This window comes from Equus asinus, chromosome 21 (assembly GCF_041296235.1).
Source record: "Equus asinus isolate D_3611 breed Donkey chromosome 21, EquAss-T2T_v2, whole genome shotgun sequence".
Classification (NCBI taxonomy): domain Eukaryota; kingdom Metazoa; phylum Chordata; class Mammalia; order Perissodactyla; family Equidae; genus Equus; species Equus asinus.
The window spans coordinates 88271565-88292949 of NC_091810.1; the positions used below are offsets into that span (position 1 = coordinate 88271565).

The window sequence follows — 21385 nt, forward strand, 5'->3', positions numbered from 1 at the left end:
AAAAAATAAACACCATAAAATTAAAAAGCAAACAATAAAAATAATAAACTTGGAAACATATTTGCAATGAATATGACAAATGGTTAATACGCTTAACATAAATAGTTCATACAAATCAATTACTAAAACTCGATTGCTATTGCTAAAATTGTAATAGCAAAATGCGAAAGTGAACAATTCACAAAAAAAGAAATAACAGTAGATAATACACATATGAAAAATTTTTCACCCACAATAAAGAAAAACAATTTAAAATAAGAAACAACGGAATTGTACTGCATCCAGTGTTAGAAGTAGTGTTCGTTTGTGTAAACTTTGTGGAATCAGTTTGGTAATACATATTAGTAATCTTCAAAAGTCTTTTGACTTAATAATTTCACTTCTTATGTATCCTGTTGGAATAGTCAGAAAGACATGAACTTGTATACAAAAATGCTCATCATAGTAATGTTTGTAGAGCAAAAAAAGAGAAAACAACTTAGTTGTTCAACAAAGCTTTCACATATGATACGTCCATAAGATGAAATAAAATGTACCATTAAGAAATAGCATTTTTAGTGTTTTAGTAATAGTGACATAGAAATGAGCAGGATACAAAATTGCATGTATACATATGAGTCTAATTTGTTTAAAATACACACACACACAGACATGCATTCAAGAAAGACTTTTGTTCTTCCTCCAGACCTCTAGAATGAATATGTATTTATAGGCTTTATAATTTTTCAAAAGAAAGACAAAAAGGAAATACATCATAATATTAAAAGTAGTTAAATGGGTCGTGTAATTGCAAGAGATTTATATTTATATTTGTCAGTATTTCTAGCAATTGGACTAGGTACATTTTAAATTTTATTTGATTTGCCTATAATTCTTCTCATGCAAGTAGAATTCTGAAAATTTTGTTAACTAATTTCATGTAACTCTTTAAAATCAAAACTTCAGATGCACAATCTAACAGGAAAACAGAAATTGAATCACTCATTATACCTGGAATTTTTAATGTTAATTATAAGATGTCACAAATGAATCATACGTAGAATGCTTCCTTTCAACAAATACTAGCTGTTTATAGAATGAAACATAAGGCCTGAAATAAATTCAAGTTGTTTAAAAAATGAAGAAGCAGGACCTTCATGACACAGTATCTCAGGGACTTATTTTCTGGACTTTGGGCATTCATCAGCAGACATCACTGCTTCATTTGTAAAGTTCGTAAAGCTGCACCACTTAGAGTCTTGTCTTCATTATTTCTTCGGTATTTCTTTTCACCTGGAGCCCCGTATCCTATTATGTAATTTTTCTCATTTTCCAAATGACCTAAGCTCCGCTTTTGTCCAAAGCGTTTGAAGTGCCTGGTAATCATTTCTTCCATTACCTCTGTGAGACTGCACTCTCCAGTTTTGTTCTTGCTTTCTTTGTGCTCATTCTTACCTTTCACAGGCTCTTCATCTTCTAGCCCAACAACTCTAGGAATTCCCTAGGCTCAGTTCTTGGCCCAACTCTCTTAACTTTCTATATTTACGTCCTCAGGGCGCAGATCCAGTTTTAGAATGTTAAGTACTACTATAAACATGGCTTACCTCTAGGAACCTAATTTCTCATTCTTTCTCTAGTTTGGTACTTCTCCAGATCTTAGAAGTGTTTTGACAAATTTGGAACCAACTGTTGCCAAAAAATAGAACACGTCTTTTCCCTTATGCTAGCATCCATTTCCAGTTTCCTTTTCCTTGCTGGTCATATCAACATCTTAGGCCTCTAGACTGCTCTGAGCTCCTTTCTCATCATTATTCCCCTCAGGAATTTTGGTCTAATTATAAACAGATGGAACAGTTTTACACATTGGAACAAATTTTACACATAAGTGGTTATTACAGTTTGCTAGAAAATGCTCCTGTTGAAATGAGCGTCAGTGGAAAATATGCTGGTTTTGATCTCTCCTGTTAACACTGTTACATAATCAGAGCTCAGATGCTGTTTTCCAAAAATTAGGACTCTATTCCATTTTTTCCGCTCTGTGCATTTCTATAGCATATATTTCTATTAGGCAGACGAAATCTATAATATAATATGACTACTAGGAAAAAGAATTTTGGAATATTGTCTCCTTGTGTTTTTAAAAAATGAATACATATCAAAGATTGTATTTAACTTATTAAGAGAACCAGGCAGATGTTACAGCAGGTTCAAAGGATGATCTTGCATTTTTATTTGTAACAAACTGACCTTTGGGAATTTGGATTCTTTAAAGAACAATATCCCTTTATTTGTGTAAATTTTGTTATTGTGTGATCCCTTTCTCACCTTTCCTGGAAATATTTTCTTACTCTTAGGAAAAAATATATCTGTGTATCTCAGTTACATTGTTTTGTAATGAAGCCTTAACTAACTTGGGAAAGAAAATCAAGAGAAACTAGTTATACTGTTTTTCTTAACTAAATGTTTACTTTATTCCAAAAAGTATCTAGTAAGCACTTCTTACTACTGGTGATATTACAAGATTATGAAAGCTTACAATTTCACTAGAGAAAAAAAGACTTACATACATAAGAATTTATATATGTATTTACACCCTGAAATTCGAAGTACAGTATTAGCTGACTGGAGATAATAAACCTCTATAGAGGCCAGAGTAGACAAAAAAATTTACCAGAGAAAGGACTTAACTGGACTTACACCACTAAAAAGAAGTAGGTAGGTAGGTAAGTAATTTGGTTGGTGTTCTTTCATCAGATTCTTACTGTAGGCAGGGCACTGACAGGTCCTGGGCCAGGGGTGGGAGAGTGTGATACAGATTTGTACACTTTATAGTTTTTGCCCTTTAAAAGGAGCTCATGCTATGGTTGGCAAAAGAAAGTGTAAGTAGAAGACGGTGCATAAGCATTACCCAATAAGCATTATTGGGAGTTCAACAAGGGATCGGTCATTATCAGCGGGTACCGTTAAGCTTAAGTCTTTATTGAAGAAAGTGAGCTAGAAGCTGAATTTTAGAGGATGAGTGAGATCTGGATAAAGGATATGGGAGATGAAGTTAGATTCTTAAGGAAACAATTTCTTCTCTATTCTTTAATTTTGAATTTAGAAAAGACAATGTTTATTACCTCTAGTCATGGAATGCAGGAAACCTAGTTTTTTAGTCACGGATTTGCCACTAATAAACTGTGTAATTTTGGACAGTCAAGGCTTTTAGGGTGAGAGGATCTTAAAACTTTCTAGCCGGTTCTTTATTTAGATTAACCCCTCAGTGCTTTGATATCTTCAACTATAAAATGGGAATAATTATTTCCTTAATTGCACTGGGTTATTATGAAATTCCGTCATATAAATTTAAGGTGTCATTGTAATTATTTTTCAGATGCCTGAACTAGGCTGGCATATTGAAAGAAATATTTTAAAAAATTTGTTTTTATACCAAAACTTTTACTTATTTTCTACAGATTGAAAACTGTAACTATGCAGTGGAACTTGGGAAGGATAAGGCCAAATTCTCCTTGGTTGGCATTGGTGGACAAGACCTAAATGAAGGGAATTCAACACTTACCCTGGCATTGTTATGGCAGCTGATGAGAAGGTAAAGGCTGATATGCTTATAAGCTATTTAAAAATTTTTTCTGATAAAGTAAGATTAGGATGGAATTTTTATTGGGAATTACATTGGTTTAGGTTCGGAATTACATTCATGTTATATCTCAGAAACAGCTTATGAGCTTACTAATTATTTGGCATGCATAAACAAAAAATATTTAGTTTGAATTCTTTTCCTTCAACGAATCATTTGAACTAAAATTTTAGCTATTTTTGAAAGATAAACACAGAAGAAATACACACTGCAAAATATATTAATTTTTAAATGATTTACTTGATATATTTTTTGTAAATTATACTTTATTTTAAAAGTGGATCAGTTTCTAGAAACACACTCTTATTAATGCCTCTTAAAAACTGCTTTGTTAGAAGTTGTTTTAATTTTTTTAATACCATATCATAGTTTTTGTTTCTGGTTACTGAGCATTGTAACTTTGGAATGTAAGTAAGTGCAAATATCAGACTAAAATTAGAAATACTTATTAGGACTGAAAATATTTCTTAGATATTTATTTAAATATTGATATAAATGATGTGAGAGCAAATGTCATCCCTTTTAGTCTCAAATATGCATCTTTTCTGTTGCAGGTACACATTGAATGTGTTATCAGATCTTGGAGAGGGTGAAAAAGTAAATGATGACATCATTATTAGATGGGTCAATGAGACTCTTAAAAGTGCAAACAAAAATACTTTTATTTCCAGCTTCAAGGTAATCAAAAGCTATTTAAAAATTTTTTTGGTAAGATATTAAGTTTAGGAAGCAATTTTTATTGGGAATTACATCAGTTTAGGTTCAGAATTAATGTTATGTCTCAGAAATACACCGTTTATGAGCTTAAGCATACTAATTATTTGGCATGCATAAACCAAGAATATTCAGTTTGAATTCTTATATTTTTATTGGTTGTCCTATTGAGTATAAATGCAGATTAATATTATCAGACTCTGGTAAGCTAATCTTAAAAAAGAAATAGAGTAGAGCCAAAAAATCCAATTGTCAAGTGAAAAGAAATATAAAAAGCCTTTGTTTATATAGGACCTATAATGTTTTGTGCTCCGTAGCAGCAGTCTCAGAATTGTATTGACATCATTTCCAAGGCATAACAGAGCCAGCCAAACCGATTCAAGTGGGAATTGAGAAAACTGGTAGGAAAAAAATATCTTGTCCTCTGGCTTCATAATGGCGCATAACACTCACTTCCAGCATTTGTGGATGATTCATAAAGCACTCAAAATGTAATCTGCACATACATACCCACTAATTTTCATGCATTTCCATTGTGTTTTGCTTTTGCATGCAAGCTGATGTTAGCTACAAATAAGCATGTCTGCTTGTACACATTCATTCAGTGAGCCTTGTGTTTGTGATTTTATTATGATATGTGAAAAATCAGCAATTTGTAATTTTTCAGTAAAATAAGAGTGCAAACAGATGAAACCCTAAGCTCTCCTAAGAGTTATTCACCCATCTTTATTCTCTTCTTTGCCTTTGCTCTAAAGTGTAGAGCAGAAGAAATGTCAGAAATTGACAAATTCAGTCTTCTCATCTTTACCAAACACTGAGCCCCAAATTAGTTTTAACAGGACAGTTGGATGTTGGCAGAGATGCTGCCTGAGTCCTACTTCAAGAGTATTTTTTTCGTTTCCATCTCGGAAGGAACTAATGACATTGAGTTTTTGTTTATTAAAAAAAAGGTTTTTTTAGTCTATGATTTGTCTTTATATATTTTAGACATAGAATACAACTTAAAAATGTAAAACAGGAAAGGGGATATATAAAATTATCTAATTGGAAGTTACTCTTTAAAATTGTTACACTGAAATTATATGCATTTGTACATTAATTTACGAAAAATAATAAGCCTGTCTATAATGAAATCAAATACAAGAAAATATTTAGAAACAAATTAATAAGTTTTTATTGAGTTCTTACTATTAAGCAACATTTCGAGGTAAAGAGAAAGATATAGAATATCAGAAACTAATTTGACCCTCAGAGCATTTACCGTTTATTTGAAAGACAAAATTTGTATAACTGAGAAGGTAACTAGTGCAGAGTAAATAATAAAATCCAAAGAAGTAATACAACTAATATTGTGAGTAAGTCTAATTGATTATTTCCAAATGCATGGTCAGTGAAGAGTGGATGGAGAAAACTGGATTTGATTTGAGCATCACAGATGGAGGAGGGGTTTGAACTGGTGGAGAACAAGAGGGGATAACAAGCTAGAATGGGTGCATCTTGAATAAAGGCAAGTCTGAGGAGGTTAGGAGAAAGTTTGGCGAGAGAGGATGGTTCCTAAGGGATGTAGTGCAAGATAGAGGCTGGGTCAAAATTCTAGAGGAATCTGGCCGTAATAAAGGATATTGATAAAAGGGAGTAATGTAAGAAAAGTGACTATTTTAGGACTACTGTTTGGAACGTGGTGAGCAGGATGGGTTGGAAGAAGAATGGTTTAAATGCAAGGACAGTCCATAAGAAGCTGAGGCAGAACGCAGGTGTGAAGTGATAAGGATCTGGACGGAGCTGGGGGTGGGCACTGGGAATGTTAAGAATGGATAGTTGCTATACGTATGTGCCCCTTTACCCCTTTCACCCTCCCCCACCCCCTTCCCCTCTGGTAACCACCAGTCTGTTCTCCTTATATGTATGGGGACGGATAAAAACTAGACTATTGGTGGTGGACACGATGCAGTCTATACAGAAGCTGAAATATAATAATGTACACCTGAAATTTACACAGTGTTATAAACCACTGTGAACTCAATAAAATGATTAATAAGTCGGGGAAAAAAATGGATAGTGACTTGCTATTGCAAAAGAACAGGTAGGATTTGGCTTCTTGCTTTAGAGAAGCACAGGAGAAGAGAGAAGAGTTAAAACTTGATGTTTGGGGCCTGGGGAATTGGAAAACAAACGATAACACACAAGTGGAGATGTCATGAGGTGCAGCTGCGTTCCAGAGAAGGCAATGAATTCAGTTTTGAGCTTGTTGAATTTGAGGTAATTTTCAGGAAATGGGGAGTTGGAGGAAAGGAGATATTAAATCTGGGAATACAGACTTGGTGATCAGTTGAACCAGAGAGAAAGTTGGAAAAAGGGGAGACACAAAGCCTGTGAGGGAGAGAGCTTGCAGAGAACAGCAGACTTGAGAGTATGGTTTTACCTAGAACGGAGGAGGCAGAAGTATACTGTAGTAGGGCTTGACATCAAGGAGGTACTTGATAATAAAATCTTTAAAGAGACTACAAATAGTTAAAAAATGTGGCAGTGAATGCCAAAAAAATAGTTGAGGTGGGGAGGTTTTTTCCAACTGTAGAAGGCATTATATTTGAAAGCTATAGTAAGTGGTACTAGTTAGAACCTATTAATCATGATCAAGGCAGTGCTATACTCAGAAATTTCAGAAAAGACAAATATACCCTTTTTAGTTGCAAAGTATTTTCCCTCACCAAGAAGATAAAAAGATAAGATATCAACCAATAACAATAATCATAGTAATTATGATTTATTGAGTCCTGTGTGTCACTATGCTAAGCACTTTACACATTATTGTTTCTTTTAATTATCTCAGTAACTCTTATAAGCAAAAAGGTGAGCATTAGAGAAGCTAAATAACTTGTCCACTGTCATACAGTTATTAAGCAGAATAGCTGGATTTCACATCCAGATCTGTCTACCTGCAGGTTGAAAGCCAGCTATGGAGTTGTATGGCCCTGTGTTTGACTTCAGCTCAGCCACTTATTAGCTGTGTGACATACTGCTCATTCATTCCATTAGTGTTCAAAGCTTACCCTGTGTCGGGTGCTTTGCCAGTCACTGTGCTACATGATGCCCTCAAAGAGCTCACTGTTCAGGGAAGGAGGTAATAAGAAAACAGTAATCACAGTATGGGGTGTCAGCAGTACTCCAGAAATAAGCTCAGGGGAGTAGGGAGCACATGAGAAGGGCATGTGTTTTACAGAAACCTTAGCAGTTTATGCCAACAGCTGGGCTACATCGCTTATGAATAAAACTGAATTTACTTGGTTCACCATTTAGTATCTGTGAGACCTTGGGCAAGTTATTAACTTATCTATGCCTCTATTTCCCCATATTTAAAATGGAGATATTAATATCTCTCTTCTGTCAAACTAAGTTAACAAATGTAAAGAGCTCAGTAGTACCTGGCACAAATTAAGGGCTCAGTAAATGGGTCTTACTACACTATTGGTACTGCCAATATATAATATAAGGGCATCATATGTGGAGAGGTTCCTGTGGAGCTTTTTAGGGAACTCTAGTGGCCACATCACTGTTTTTCCACTTTTACTTTCAAAAATGACATGAAGAGCAATGGAATGGAATGTTCTAACAGTAACGTGTATCAAGTTAAGAGAAAGAGATGGTACAATTCATTATCTTGAAAAACAAGCCAAACTCTAGCTAGTTGTCATTTAAGATTCTAGAAATTATTTTTGCTTAAGTAATTTCTTTATGATTAACTTAAGGAAAGTGAAAGGAAAAATGATGAAATGTATTTATGTACTAAATAAGGGTTTTACTATACCCCCTGCCCCCTTTGCAAAAGTAAAATGTCTCTCACTGACAGTAAAAGGAGTTGAATGATAGGCTAATTTTCTTGGAAATAGGAAGATAAGGGATCTGATGTAATCTTTAGAAACTTAATTTTTTATTCAACTCAGTAAAAGTTTTGCCCTTGTTTCCTAAATCTAAGTCAAGAAATATTTAATACCACACAAGAGTATAAACTTTCAGCTATAAGATGAATAAGGTCTGAGGATCTAATGTTAACATGGTGACCATAGTTAACATTATAGTGTATAATTGAAATTTGCTAAGAGAGTAAAACTTAAATGTTTTCACCAAAAATAAAATATGTATATATATATATATATATACATATGTGAGGTGATGAATGCGTTAATTAACTAGATGAGAAGAATCCTTTCACAATGTGTAGGTATATCAAATCATCAAGATGTACACTTTAAATATCTTAGTATTTTATTTGTCAACTATACCTCAATAAAGCTGGGACAAGAATGAACAATTTTTCCCAAACTTAAAAAAAACTCTCTATAGCACAATTAAGCCACTTGTCTGGTTTTGAATCATCATAGAAATATTATATGACAGGGCGGCCCAGTGGCTGAGTGGTTAAGTTTGTGCGCTCCACTTTCGTGGCCCAGGGTTTCGTGGGTTTGGATCCTGGGCGTGGACATGGCACCGCTTATCAGACCATGCTGAGGCAGCATCCTACATAGCACAACCAGAGACAGTCACAACTAGAATATACAACTATGTACTGGGGGGCTTTGGGGAGAAGAAGAGGAAAAAAAAAAAAAAAAAAAGAAGATTGGCAACAGATGTTAGCTCAGGTGCCAATCTTTAAAAAAAAAAAGAAATAAAAAAAAAATATGTGAAAAGTAAGTACATAGAAATTTGAAATTTGTTATAGAATGACAAATGTTCAGTTTAATTTTAGAAAGTATAATGGTGTACATTAGTGTCATCTAGAAAGCGTATTAAAAATGTAGATTCCTAGCCCCATCCACAGATAACCTGACTCATTAATTTGAGTGGAGGGATAAATCTGTGCTTTTAACAAGCACCTCAGGGGATTATTCATGCAGGTGGTCTGCAGACTACATACTGAGAAAACAGGTTTGAGAATTTTCCAGGAATAGAGAGGATACCAAAAACCAGATCCGGATTACTAGCACCAGATAGACTGAAAGACCCTAATTACGTTTACTCCTCTCCTTCTTTGTCATTAGTGCCCTGGAGTTGATTCCGACTCCCAGCGACCCTGTGCACAGCACAGCAGAACCCCCATGGTCTTTGTGCCATCCTCTCGTCCTCTGGCACTGTACCAGATGGCGCACCACTGCTATACATAGGGTTTTCATGCCCAGTTTCTTTAGAAGTGGGTGGCCAGGTCCTTCCTCCTAGTCTGTCCTAGTCTGGAAGCTCTGCTGACACCTGTCCACCATGGGTGACCCTGCTGGTATTTGAAATCCCAGTGGCATAGCTTTCAGCCTCACAGCTGCAGCTGCCACAGTGTGATGACTGACACACTGGTAGTGTGGTTCCCTGACCAGGAGATGAACCTGGGCTGCAGCAGTGAGAGCGCTCAATCTTACTCCCCTCAAAAACTTTGTTTCATAAAATGAACATTCCTGAAAATGAAGAATGTAAATTTTCATAAATTAATAAATGTAGTATTTCATAGATCAATGGCCCAAAAAGGCAGCCTGTTACACTTCTTCACATGGCTTCCAATTGTTTTATCAAACATTTATTAAGAAACACATTTGGCTAAGAACTGTACTAGATGTTTTGGCCTATTTTATCTCAGTATTCTCAAGAATCCTGTAACATTCCCACTGTAGTGATTAGCAAAGGGTGATTTTGACTTCAGGTAACAGAAACCCAATTTAAAGTGATTTAAACCAAAAGGAAAGATCCAGGGCAATAACAGAAATCCAGAGCAGGGTAGGCTCCAGGGCTGGTTGAGCCAGTAATTGAAGGTCATTCAGGACTCAGGTTTCTGTCCATCTCTGCTTTGCCATCCAAAGTGCCAACTTCACCCTAAAGCTGGTTTCTCCTCTTGGTCATAGGACAGCTGCTGGTTGGACCAGAGGTTTTATCTTCTCATTCACATCCAGGAGGGAGGGGTTGCTGGCTTCCCATAGCTCTTCCTGAATAGTGAGGGCCTCACATTAAATTAAATTGAGCCCAAATTAAATCATAGTAGTAATCACATGTGATTCCTCTATTTGGCTTAGACTAGTGTTTTTCAACCTTTCCCTCATTATTGTTCCCCTAGGGAGTCTTTTTAAACATTTTCTTCCTAAATGTTTCTCCCCCATGAAATTTTAATGCCATAGATATTACTGTATGTCTTATGCACCGTATACTTCATACATAAAAGAATAAGTTTATTACCCCACCCGCCATTGAGAATTCCTGGCCTAGACTAATTCAGGGTCACTCCTGGAGCTGTGGATGGGGTCAGCTTTCCCTGAGCACATGTCCTTGTGAGGGGAAGTATGGATAGAGAGCAAAAGTGGGGGTTCTGTTAGATGGAGAAAGCAGTAAGGAGTGAGTGGATTCTGGGTAGGCCAGCAACAGTGCCCACTCTTCAAGCTGAGAGACGGAACGAATAATTTGTTCAAGTACTGATAAGTGGTAAAATCAGTTCAGACCAGGATTTCTGACTTCAACTGCAATGCTCTATCCACTAGAAATTGTTCATTTTTAGTTCGCCTTGGAGGTAACTTCAAAAATGAAGAGAACCTTGGGCATTAGAGTCATGGGTTCCATACTAGTCTCTACTCACTGGATGTGTGAACAAGTCGCTTGAGCTCTATGACATAGCTTCATGTTCTTCATCTTTAAAAGAGAGATTAAAAATTTCTTTATTACCAGGCTGTTACGAGGATTAAACAAGCTGAACATGCAAAGCAACAAGAATAATGCCTTTGTAAATGTTAGTTCCTTTCCATTATTATTTTCATTTTTCTTTGTGAAAAATATTAAGTGAAGGCTTAGGAATCCATGGTCTAAGAAATATAATATTACTAGAACTTGTAAAACTATTATTTTAAAATTCATCTCCTGTTCCCTTCCAAAAGTGTTTATTTTGTACAGAATGGATGCTGTAGTTAGCATACTTTAGGGATCGTCACGTCCACAAACCTTGTTCAGATATGGTGAGAACTCTACACTGTAAGCTCTATAAAGATGGAAGGAAAAGTGTATTTTAAATGGTTTGTGATGTGTGCTGGTTGCAGAGAAGCTGAATATTAAGTATAAAGAAAATTTATAAATTGCTTTCAGTTATATGGTTATGACCAGAAGAGTCTGACATTTATGGAAATTAAACGTAAGGTGTTTATGAATGTTCATCTGTTCTTGATTTTCCAGGACAAATCTATTAGCACTAGTTTACCTGTCCTAGATTTAATAGATGCCATTGCACCAAATGCAGTTCGTCAAGAAATGATCAAGAGAGAAAACCTTTCTGATGAGGACAAGATGAACAATGCTAAGTAAGCCTTTATGGTTTATAATAGAACATAATGGCTCTTTAATTTTCTTAAATCCTTACAGGTAAGGTTACTATGTCCTTAAAATTCACATTTTTAAGTACCACTTCTATGGGAAAGGTACTCACAAACTTAACCTTCTTGCAAATTTGATCTTATCAAAATATTTCATTCTTTTGTTAAAATTTATTAAGTGAAGACACAGTGGATAACAAATACCGAGATATTTCTCTTGTCTTTTCAAGATACGCCATTTCAGTTGCTCGGAAGATCGGTGCCCGGATATATGCCTTACCTGATGACCTCGTGGAAGTGAAACCAAAGATGGTTATGACCGTGTTTGCGTGCTTAATGGGAAAAGGACTGAACAGATTAAAATAATGAAACATTTAATATGATTTTCTGCCACATTAAACACATTGAATGCCTCACAGTTTACAGAATTCTGAAATGTAGTGGGTATAAAACCAGAGATTATTTGTATGCTCAAAATAGCTATATAATTCATTAATGAATTCAATATCCTGTCCCTACTAGTTAGAATTTGTCGACCTTTTTGGATAACAGAACTAATTTACAGTGGATACTAATAGAATATGTTCATTATCAAGCTGATATTTCATGATTAAATTATTTTTGTTTTCTGAAAGTCTCATTAAAACAAGACTAATTCATTCTTCATGGTTAAAAAAAATCAATACAAAAAATTTTTGAAAGTGCTGCTGTGAAATGTGTTTAAATTTTTTTTGTGTGTTAAATTTGATCATAAATGTATTCAAAGTCATAATCTACTTTAATCTTTTTGTTTTTTCCCTTCGACTATGTGAAGTGGTCTAAAACTTTTTCTGTAAATTTCTATATTGTCTACAATTTTTAAGTGACAGGTATTCAGTAACATTAAATTTTTTTATATATGACAGCTAACTCTTAATAAATCCCCTAGTCATTCTCTTGTAAAAGTAGCAGGAGCTTCTTACTTAAAACTTAATTTTGACTGCATTGATACTTTCCATATGCTACTTTGGCAATACAGCTTTAACTATGACATGCAGTGCATATATGTTGCTAGGATATTAATAAAGAGATATATGCACTGCATGTCATATATGTTGCTAGGATATTAATAAAGAGATATCTGTGTGTGTATATATATTTTGCACCTGCACTGCTCAGGTTTCCTTAAATGATATGTATAATTGGTCAGTCAGCCAACCATTAAGTATTTACTGTGCCCCCATTATGTGTGTAACACTTTTCAGTTTGTAAATATCTGGTCCATAAAGATTCCTTTCAGACATACTCATTTTGGATGTGCATATAGTTATTTTTCAACTGACTTCTTCCAAATATTTATAGTCAAACATTGGTTAGAGCATCTCAAAACATGTTGACACTATACTGTTAGCTTTATATTACACATGTTAATTTTGATCTATACTGAAGCCCTAAATAATTTAGACTATGCCCACTGAATATCTTTAGTAGAAAGTAACACAAAGCTAATATTCAGCATAATTTCACGTTTTTCCCACAGCCTTCTACAAATTGGCAATGTTTGGTTAATGCTTGTGTTACTTGGGCATAGCTAAGCTTCAGACCTAATTTTGTCTGAATTTTTAGCAGTAAACTAATTCTAGTAACTGAATTCAGGAATCTATTTCCTCTATCCTCCACTGTTAGTGCCAGTGAGCAATACTGCTGTGCAACAAAAATGCTGTCACTTTATCTCAGTGTGATGAGTAGTCTGAATTTCCTTTCTACCATGTATTAAAACATACGTATTCGTAAGAGTGAGACTGTTCATGTGTAGAATTTTTTAAATGAAATCATCAACAGGTGGAATTTTCAAATACATTCTTCTACAAAAGAGATTTTCTTTCCTTTTATATTTTGACGATTGTTTTCTTATATGAAGATTAAGATATGTTCTTGCTCTTTTGTGAGATTATTTAAATCATGTTTCCCCTTTTGATTTTTTCCCCATTATATTTACTAAATTATGTGATTTACATGAAATTTGGCACTTTAGAGTGTTCTTTTTCTCACAGATCACATTTAATAAAAATTCTGTGTATGTACAAATGCGTCAGTATTTATTTCATTTAAAGAAAAATATACAACCTTGAAAATTAATCTATCGTAAGCTTATTTTCTAGAGAAGAACAATTCCTAAACTAATTAGTAAAACAAAACATTTTTATTAGATTATTTTTGGAGGACTGAAGGTGGTTCTGTGGTTCTTTAGTATGAAGAATTTTAGTAAAGACCAAATGCATGATTACTACAAATTTAGTTTGTGCTGTAATAAACTGAGTGAATGTATGATCCAGGTATGATGCTAGACACTCGAGATTTGGTTGAGAAAAATACAACGTTTCCTGACCTCATGAATCTTATATTGTAGTAGAGAGCGACAGACGATAAACAAATAGGAATTTTAGATAGTGATAATGCAGTAGGAGAAATAAAACAGGGTAATGTGATAGAGACTGACTTGGGAACTGCGATGAAGATTATTTTTAGTTTGGGTGGTCAGGGAAGGTCTCTCTAAAGAAGTGATACTCGTACTGAGATAGGAATGATGAGGAGGAGCTATGTGACAAGGGTTCAGCAGGGGGACAAGTGCAAAGGCTCTGAGGCAGGAAGAGTCTTGCAGGTATTTTAGGAAAAGAAGTAGGCAAATGTGGCCCAAGAATAATGAGGGAGAGGTAGAGAGTTTGGAGATGTAGAAACGGTCTGTTGTACTTCTAGGACTCGATCTGAATCTGGATTTTCTCTTCTCCAACTGGAGTTGTGATGGCTCTTCTCGTCTGCACCTGCAGTTGGTGAGCTGCTCTGAGTCATGTGCTGCTTCTGAATCGTGCATGCCATTGTTCACCATGACTCTTCCATTCATCTTCATATCACAGATGCAAAAGAAACATCACATTGGGGATGTTAAGATACCCCAATTTATGCTGGATGAAGAATGTACCAGAGAGGCAAGAGAGAATATTCTGCATCTGAGATGATTCAAAAGACTTCGGAGGAACAGGGTGCAGTTGCAACACTGGCTTCCTTGGAGGAAAAGCCCTCCAATACTTTGGAATGCCTCCTAGGATTATCCACTCAAATCGGTTGGAGTCTAAGAAATTAATCCAGCCCCTGTGGGAGTCCTACGGATAAGGAATCACCTAACCCAGAAGCTTGGAAAAGGCTTCACATTGAAGTGGTTTCTATAGTTCCGAGCCGTCTGAATTTTCACCCTCACACATCCGGAACTGGTGGATGGGCCAGGGTTAGAGTTGTTCTGCCTCTACGTAAAAATTGTACTGGACTGCAAAGAGCGTGTAAGCACACACACAAGCTAACACAAATAGGCACCACCGTGTTCACTGGCCAAAAATTTATAATGAGTAATGTTGAAAGTCCACCAAATACACAAACTGTATTGGAACTGTATTAAGCATTACAGAATACGAGCGATTTATGGGCTACTAAAGAAAGAGAAAACTACAATGATTCAAGAGATATCTATTTTGAAGTAAACACATGAAAATGTTTGGAAAGCTGCGCAATCTTATCATCTACCTGAGGCCCCTTTAGAGAAGAGCTAAAGCGGGCTTTGGTGAGAAAGGTGTATTTAGGCAATTTGGGAGTCAGTGTTGGCAGGGACAAGGATGGAACAAAACGTGAGCAGCATAGGAAGTATTTCCCACAAATATAAGATACTCCGAAGTAAATATATGTATTAAAAAGCTAGGGCACTGAGGGCACAATTTAGATTTTTGTAGAGTTGGTTGTGGGAAGCAATAAGAACTACTCAGGAGACAAAATTTCCAGTCCCTCCCACCGCCCCCCCACCCAGCTTTTAAAGGTGCAAGCTGCTTTAAATAAAAGCTTGATTGAAAAAAAAAAAACCTCAAGGAAGGAGCACTTAGTGCGCTTCAGTTAGCCTCTGCCTAAAACTCATCTTTTAAAATCAAATTTATAAATGTGAAGACGAACAAGAAGCCACTGGAAGGACTGCGACGTAGAGGAGGTCCTAAAACCGTGCTTCTCCAATGGTTAAGTGTTGGTTACACTCGAATTACATGCGAATAAATGTATGACATCAGCAGTGTGATGCCACTTTTACATCACGGACGAGTTGTCAAGGAAATGCAGCCTGGAAAGGCGGGTACCGTGCCCAACATAAGCTCCCACAGACAGGCACGTCTGGCGGCGGGGCGGGGGCCCTCTCCTCTCTTCTTAGGGCAGGGGACGCCGGAATATGAAATAATCTGGCAATCCCACAAGGGGTTTCGACAAAACGTTAAGTCGTCAGAGGCTCAGCGAACCACGGCGCTGCAGACTGATTTACGTGCAGCAGGAGACGGCGGGGAAACTACCTTAAATCCGCAACCTGGGTGTGCAGACAGTGCACCCGGCTGTCCTTCAGCAGCTCGAAGCCTCTACCTCGCAGGCGGCTCGCGAGGGGCAGAGGGGCGGGGCGCTGGTAGGCCCCGCCCCGCCTCAGGCCCCGCCCACAGCAGAGACCGCCCCCCTGCCGCAGGCCCCGCCCCGGCGTCGTCGGTATCGCGGAGCGGAAGGTGACGTGAGAGTCGGGAACTCCTCCTGCTATCGCTGCTCGGCCGGCGGTTCCCACAGCCGAGGAGCTCGACGTGCGCAGGAGCGCCTCTCGGAGCTCCTCTCCCATCGATCTCTCGTCCTCCTCCCGGGCTGGGCCGCCCCTTGCGCGGCCCCTGCGGCTCCTGGCACGGCCCCGCGCTCGGCTGCCGCCCTGGCGCGCGCCACTCTGTCGTCCCCGGACGGGCGCGGACCTGCTCGGCCCGGGCGCCGACGCTTGGGGAGGGGGCGCTGGCCTCGGGGCCGCGCATGCGCCGCCACGAGCCTGGGGCTGTCAGTGGAGGGCGACTGCTGGCTCCGTGGGGAGGCGACGCCCTTTGGGACCAACGGGCCGCGCGGCGAGACAGCCGTGGGAACGACTCATCCCTTTTCCAACGCTGGGGCGGGGCTGGGGTCGGGGTCGGGGCTGGTGGGGGCCCCGCCCCCGTCGCCTGGCCTGCCCCCCTCATGGGCTGCGATGATGGCGGCCCTGTACCCGAGCACGGACCTCTCCGGCGCCTCCTCCTCCTCCCTGCCTTCCTCCCCATCCTCCTCGCCGAACGAGGTGGTGGCGCTGAAGGATGTGCGGGAGGTGAAGGAGGAGAACACCCTGAATGAGAAGCTTTTCTTGTTGGCGTGCGACAAGGGTGAGAGCTAGGCCCCTTTCTCCGCTTCTGGGCGCCCCTGCCCTCCACACCCTTCATCCTCCCCCAGCCTCAACTTGGGGCGCTCCCTCCGTCCCGCGCGCCCAGCTCTGTGGCCGCCGCGCCGCTGCCTGTCCCGGCGCCCGGCGCCGCCCCTGCCCTGTGAGTGAGTGCGGAGCGGGCGGGGGCAGCCGCGGTGCCGCCCTCCGAGCGCCGCACCTGGGCGGCGGCTCCGGCCGTGGCCTCCCTGCGTGCCTCGGCTGTTTAGGTAGCGTCGTCGGGGCCCGGACCCTGCGGTTTTCGCCCCACCTGTGCTACTGACCGCCTTAATGACCTGATCTCCCTCTTGGAGCTTCACTTCTTTCTTTCTGGAAGCCCACAGGGTTTGTCTAGTTCCAGATCTTCCGTTCCGAAAATTCCATGACCTTGCTTGAGGTTCCTCGTGTTTGTAGGCTCTCACCTGGTTTTTGTTTTCCGTTCTCTTTAAAACCTTACTTATCTAGTTTAGCTTCAGCCACCAAGTGCCTTGGTATTCAGAGACTGTTGAATGCGATTGGGTATGTTACTTTCTCGGGCGGAGATACGTGAAATAGACAGGACTGGAGAAATTCTGCCTTAGTCTCAAACTTTCCCCAAATTTACGGAACAACTGTTCGTGCTTTTTATTGGAGAGGAAGATTTGTTGCTCCCGAGCCGATTTAAAAGTTCTAGATTTAAAATCTAGAAGTCGATCACTTTTAGGGCCGTAATAAAGTCTCTTCACTTAAGCATACTTTCTATTGATGCATATAATAAAAGGAATGGGAAATTGGTTGCCCTAAGACTGCTTTTATTTCCTATGTGTAAAAAAGTGCTGTACATTTTCTCTTTCTAAATTTATTCAGCTTGCCTTACAATGGCTATGCTCACTTAGGAAAACTGTGTTTAGGATCATGCAAACTTCCAAAACGTAAACCCAAAGGGCAGCTTACACTGTGAAAAGATTAACTACACAGGGTTTTTTGTTTGTATGTGTGAGTGTGTTTGTAATAAATGACAGCCTCTCTAATCTCTTACTGCTTTTGAAATAGGATTTTATTTGCACAACTTTTTGAAAACATTGATATAGAAACAAAGTCCGCCTATGTCTGTTGTCAAGCTACTTTTATTTTCTTATGTAATAGTATTAAATAATATCATGAAAGCATTCCTTGAAGTCCACCAAGGACACAACTTTGACTAGTCTTGAAAATGTAAAGAAACGATATATGTCTATAACCTTACAAAGATCATTGTCTCTGGATTATGTAAAATGATTTAGTGTTACTGGCGTGAATTGCCTGAGTTCTCTATTCTCAAAAATTGTCTGAGAGGGGAAGGGAAAAGAGTGTGTTGTCCTAGGATGAGTAAGTAGCTACTGCATATACCCCAGCTTATTGAGCTATGGTTATTTTAAAGCAAACAGAAAGTATGTCAAGAAAGGGAATTTAATATTCCTGTCAAACTGAGGACAGAGGAGTGTCATAATGAAATACAGTTGGAGTAACTATTTGTATGGTGTGTATATTTAGGATTATTGCATGACCTGTCTCAAGCAAAAGAGAGTTTTATATGTGATAGTTTTGTAGCCTGTCCTCTAGTGCCATTTGAAATAGCTTGGTATTCTCTGTCAGTTTCCCATTTTATAACGTCATTAACATCCTTGGAGAAATTTGGCTTTTGGGGGGGACAGTAAATATGCATGCTTCCCCCCATATAAATTTTTTTTTTTAATTAGCGAGATGAAATAGGTGTTTTCTGTTTCAGGTCTGTTGAAATGAGTTCTTGCGATTTAGCAAAATGGCTTATTTCTTAGCGTACTTATCATATACATTTACAATGAAAAATAAATTTGAGTTACACCAGTATATTTTTTTTGTTTGCATGTTTGCATTTACTAATATTGTTAAATATTGGTGCAGACATTGTAGGGGTTTGAATTTTAATGCCCATGTGAAAACAGGTTAAAAGGCCTCAAGCCTGTACAAAGTAGGGAATTGGAACACAAGCCAAGCATAAAATCAGGATCTTTAAAGCACTATGCCTTTAACAAAGTGGTAGATGAGGAAAAGAACCCATCCAGCAGCACAGGGAGACTGCGAAGAAGTTTGTAAACAAGACTCCCCTAAGGATTGTAACTATGGTCCTGCCTCTTATTGGCTAGGGGTTTAAATTGATAAATGCTACCTACTTGGTCTGGGAAAACCTAAACTGAGAAATTAATATGAAAAGGATTTATAGAGTAGCAAAACCTCTGAGTTATCTGGAAGAAATAAACACGAAACATCCTTGGTGAGACAAGCTTTCAAACTAGGCTGCCTGGATTCCCACAATTAAGCTGCGTGCAGATGAGTCTGCAATACCCGGCATAAAGGAGACAGTCACCCATTATAAGAGGCAGGAGCACAACAAATAGCAGGATTAAATCCCTAAGACCTTAAGATAGCTATCATATAGAGCCCGTTAAATAAGTATGTTTAAAATGATTAAAAGTTTAAAATAAGCAAATGAAAACACAATAAAGTAAATCAAAAGATTTGGAAAGGATCCCAGTAAGACTTACAGAAAGAAAAAATACAGTCATTAAAAAAAATCAGTGAATGGGTTAATCAGCAGAAATAGCTGAAGGAGGAATAAGTGACTAGAAGAAAGATCTTAAGAAATTTATCCAGAATTCAGGGAAGACAGAGAGAGAGGAAAAATAAATCTTTAGAGACAGAGAAGTTGGAAGGAGATGATCTAACATAATGCCCAGTAGAAGTTCCAGTGGGAGAAAAAAATATTTGGGAATGAAACAATATTTGAAGAGATAATGGCTGAAAATATTGCAGAATTAAGGAAGGGCAGAAGACTTTAGATTCAGAAATCCTAATAACTCCCAAGCAGGATAAGTAAAAAGTTAACCCTCACCTAGACACGTCATGAAACCAAAGAAAATACAGCAGAGTTTTAATGGGTGGGTAGCATTCTCCTGCTACTAAAATATTGAAATAAATTCACCTGACAAGGTTTTAAATGTTATTTTCCAGTAATAGTGATGAATTTTCACTGGTCTGTGTGTTCACTGTCAGTTCAACTTGTGACTAAGAGCATTACTTTGTGAAATATTTGATAAGTTTTTGCCATGAAGTGTTAGTGTCTAAATGTTAATTAGTAGTGCTATCAGGAAAATATTCCTTTTTGTGACTAGTTTCCTTCTTGAGGGAACTCAGGAAATATGCCATCAGGAAAAATACCGTTCAACTTCTTCTAAAATGTCTAGGGACTTGAAAGTCATTAGTTAAAATAATAGCAAATTTATTTGAAATTTCAACCAAAAAAAAATCTGTTACTATTCTTTTTTTTTTCTTTTTTGAGGAAGATTAGCCCTGAGCTAACTGCTGCCAATCCTCCTCTTTGCTGAGGAAGACTGGCCCTGAGCTAACATCCATGCCCATCTTCCTCTATTTTATATGTGGGACGCCTGCCACAGCATGGCATGCCAAGCTGTGCCATGTCTGCACCCCCGGGATCTGAACCGGTGAATCCTGGGCCGCTGAAGTGAAACGTGTGCACTTAACCATTGCGCCACCAGGCCAGCCCCTGTTACTATTCTTATTCGCTCACCTAGTCCACTTTTAGTATTTTCTCTTTCTTTATCATGAAATCATTCATTTCTTTTTCCTTCTGGTTTCCACTCTGTTCTTTTCCTGTTGCTTGTTCACAGACTTCTAAGGAAAAACTATATTTGCAAATCACTTAAAACGGTTTATTCATTTTATGTTTAAAAAGTAAAATGAAATAAAACAAACAAAATGCACCTTGCTTTCTTTCTCTAATTATCATTTATCTTGATTTATTTCCCTTATTACTGCACCAGCTGTTCAGCAAACAAATATAGTGGCCCTCTGTGAAAATGATTACCTCTATAATTATTCTCATTTACCCCCATGGGTCAACTGATTTGATGTGGGCTAGAGTTACGTAGAAGGTAATCTGCATGCTCCTGACAAGTCAGAATTTTGCTTTGAAATATTCTGACTTTGGCGTCGTCTGTCAGCCACTCCTGCCTTAAAGTTTTGTTCCCTGGCCATTTAATCTAAACAGCTTCATTAATAAGATAGGGGTGTGTGTGTGTGTGTGTGTGTGTGTGTAGAGTGGAGAGGAGAGGAATTTGGGGCGTCCTTCCCTCTTGCTATACATACACACAAACAGAGGCACATTCACTGTTTTTCCACAGTATGTTTTCCCCTCTAAAAGCTCTTTATAATATCCTCCACTTATTACTAGGTCTCATTTTTAACCCTTAGGATGTGTGAGTGAATGTGGTATGTATTTGAGATGTAAGACTTAAATCCTTTAAGCTTCCTCTATCTTATTTTTCTAGCCTCCAGTCTGTGCTTTTGGGCATTCTTTATTTACATATCTTCTAAAAGTTTCTCTTCTTATAATCAATCAGTTATGAATTTTAACTAACAACTTTTTATTTCAAACTGCACATTTAAAATTTTTCT

The 21385-nt window shown here is 38.0% G+C and overlaps 2 protein-coding genes across 6 annotated transcripts in view; both read left to right on the forward strand.

Moving 5' to 3' along the window:
• Positions 1 to 13725, forward strand: part of PLS1 (plastin 1) — a 106240-nt gene extending 92515 nt beyond the window's left edge. For both annotated transcript variants that reach the window (XM_014852046.3, XM_014852047.3), the window contains exons 13-16: positions 3438 to 3571; positions 4174 to 4297; positions 11522 to 11646; positions 11889 to 13725. In XM_014852046.3, the coding sequence (XP_014707532.1) occupies positions 3438 to 3571; positions 4174 to 4297; positions 11522 to 11646; positions 11889 to 12024 (519 nt within the window). In that variant the 3' untranslated portion in view covers positions 12025 to 13725. The remainder of the gene's footprint in view (positions 1 to 3437; positions 3572 to 4173; positions 4298 to 11521; positions 11647 to 11888) is intronic.
• A 2468-nt stretch (positions 13726 to 16193) lies between these two features.
• TRPC1 (transient receptor potential cation channel subfamily C member 1) overlaps positions 16194 to 21385 on the forward strand; it is a 58369-nt gene continuing 53177 nt past the window's right edge. Inside the window, exon 1 of one of the 4 annotated variants that reach the window (XM_014852048.3) lies at positions 16194 to 16877. In XM_014852048.3, coding sequence (XP_014707534.2) covers positions 16709 to 16877 — 169 coding nt within the window. In that variant the 5' untranslated portion in view covers positions 16194 to 16708. The remainder of the gene's footprint in view (positions 16878 to 21385) is intronic. The other 3 variants (XM_014852050.3, XM_014852049.3, XM_070493464.1) reach the window with 3 other exon arrangements.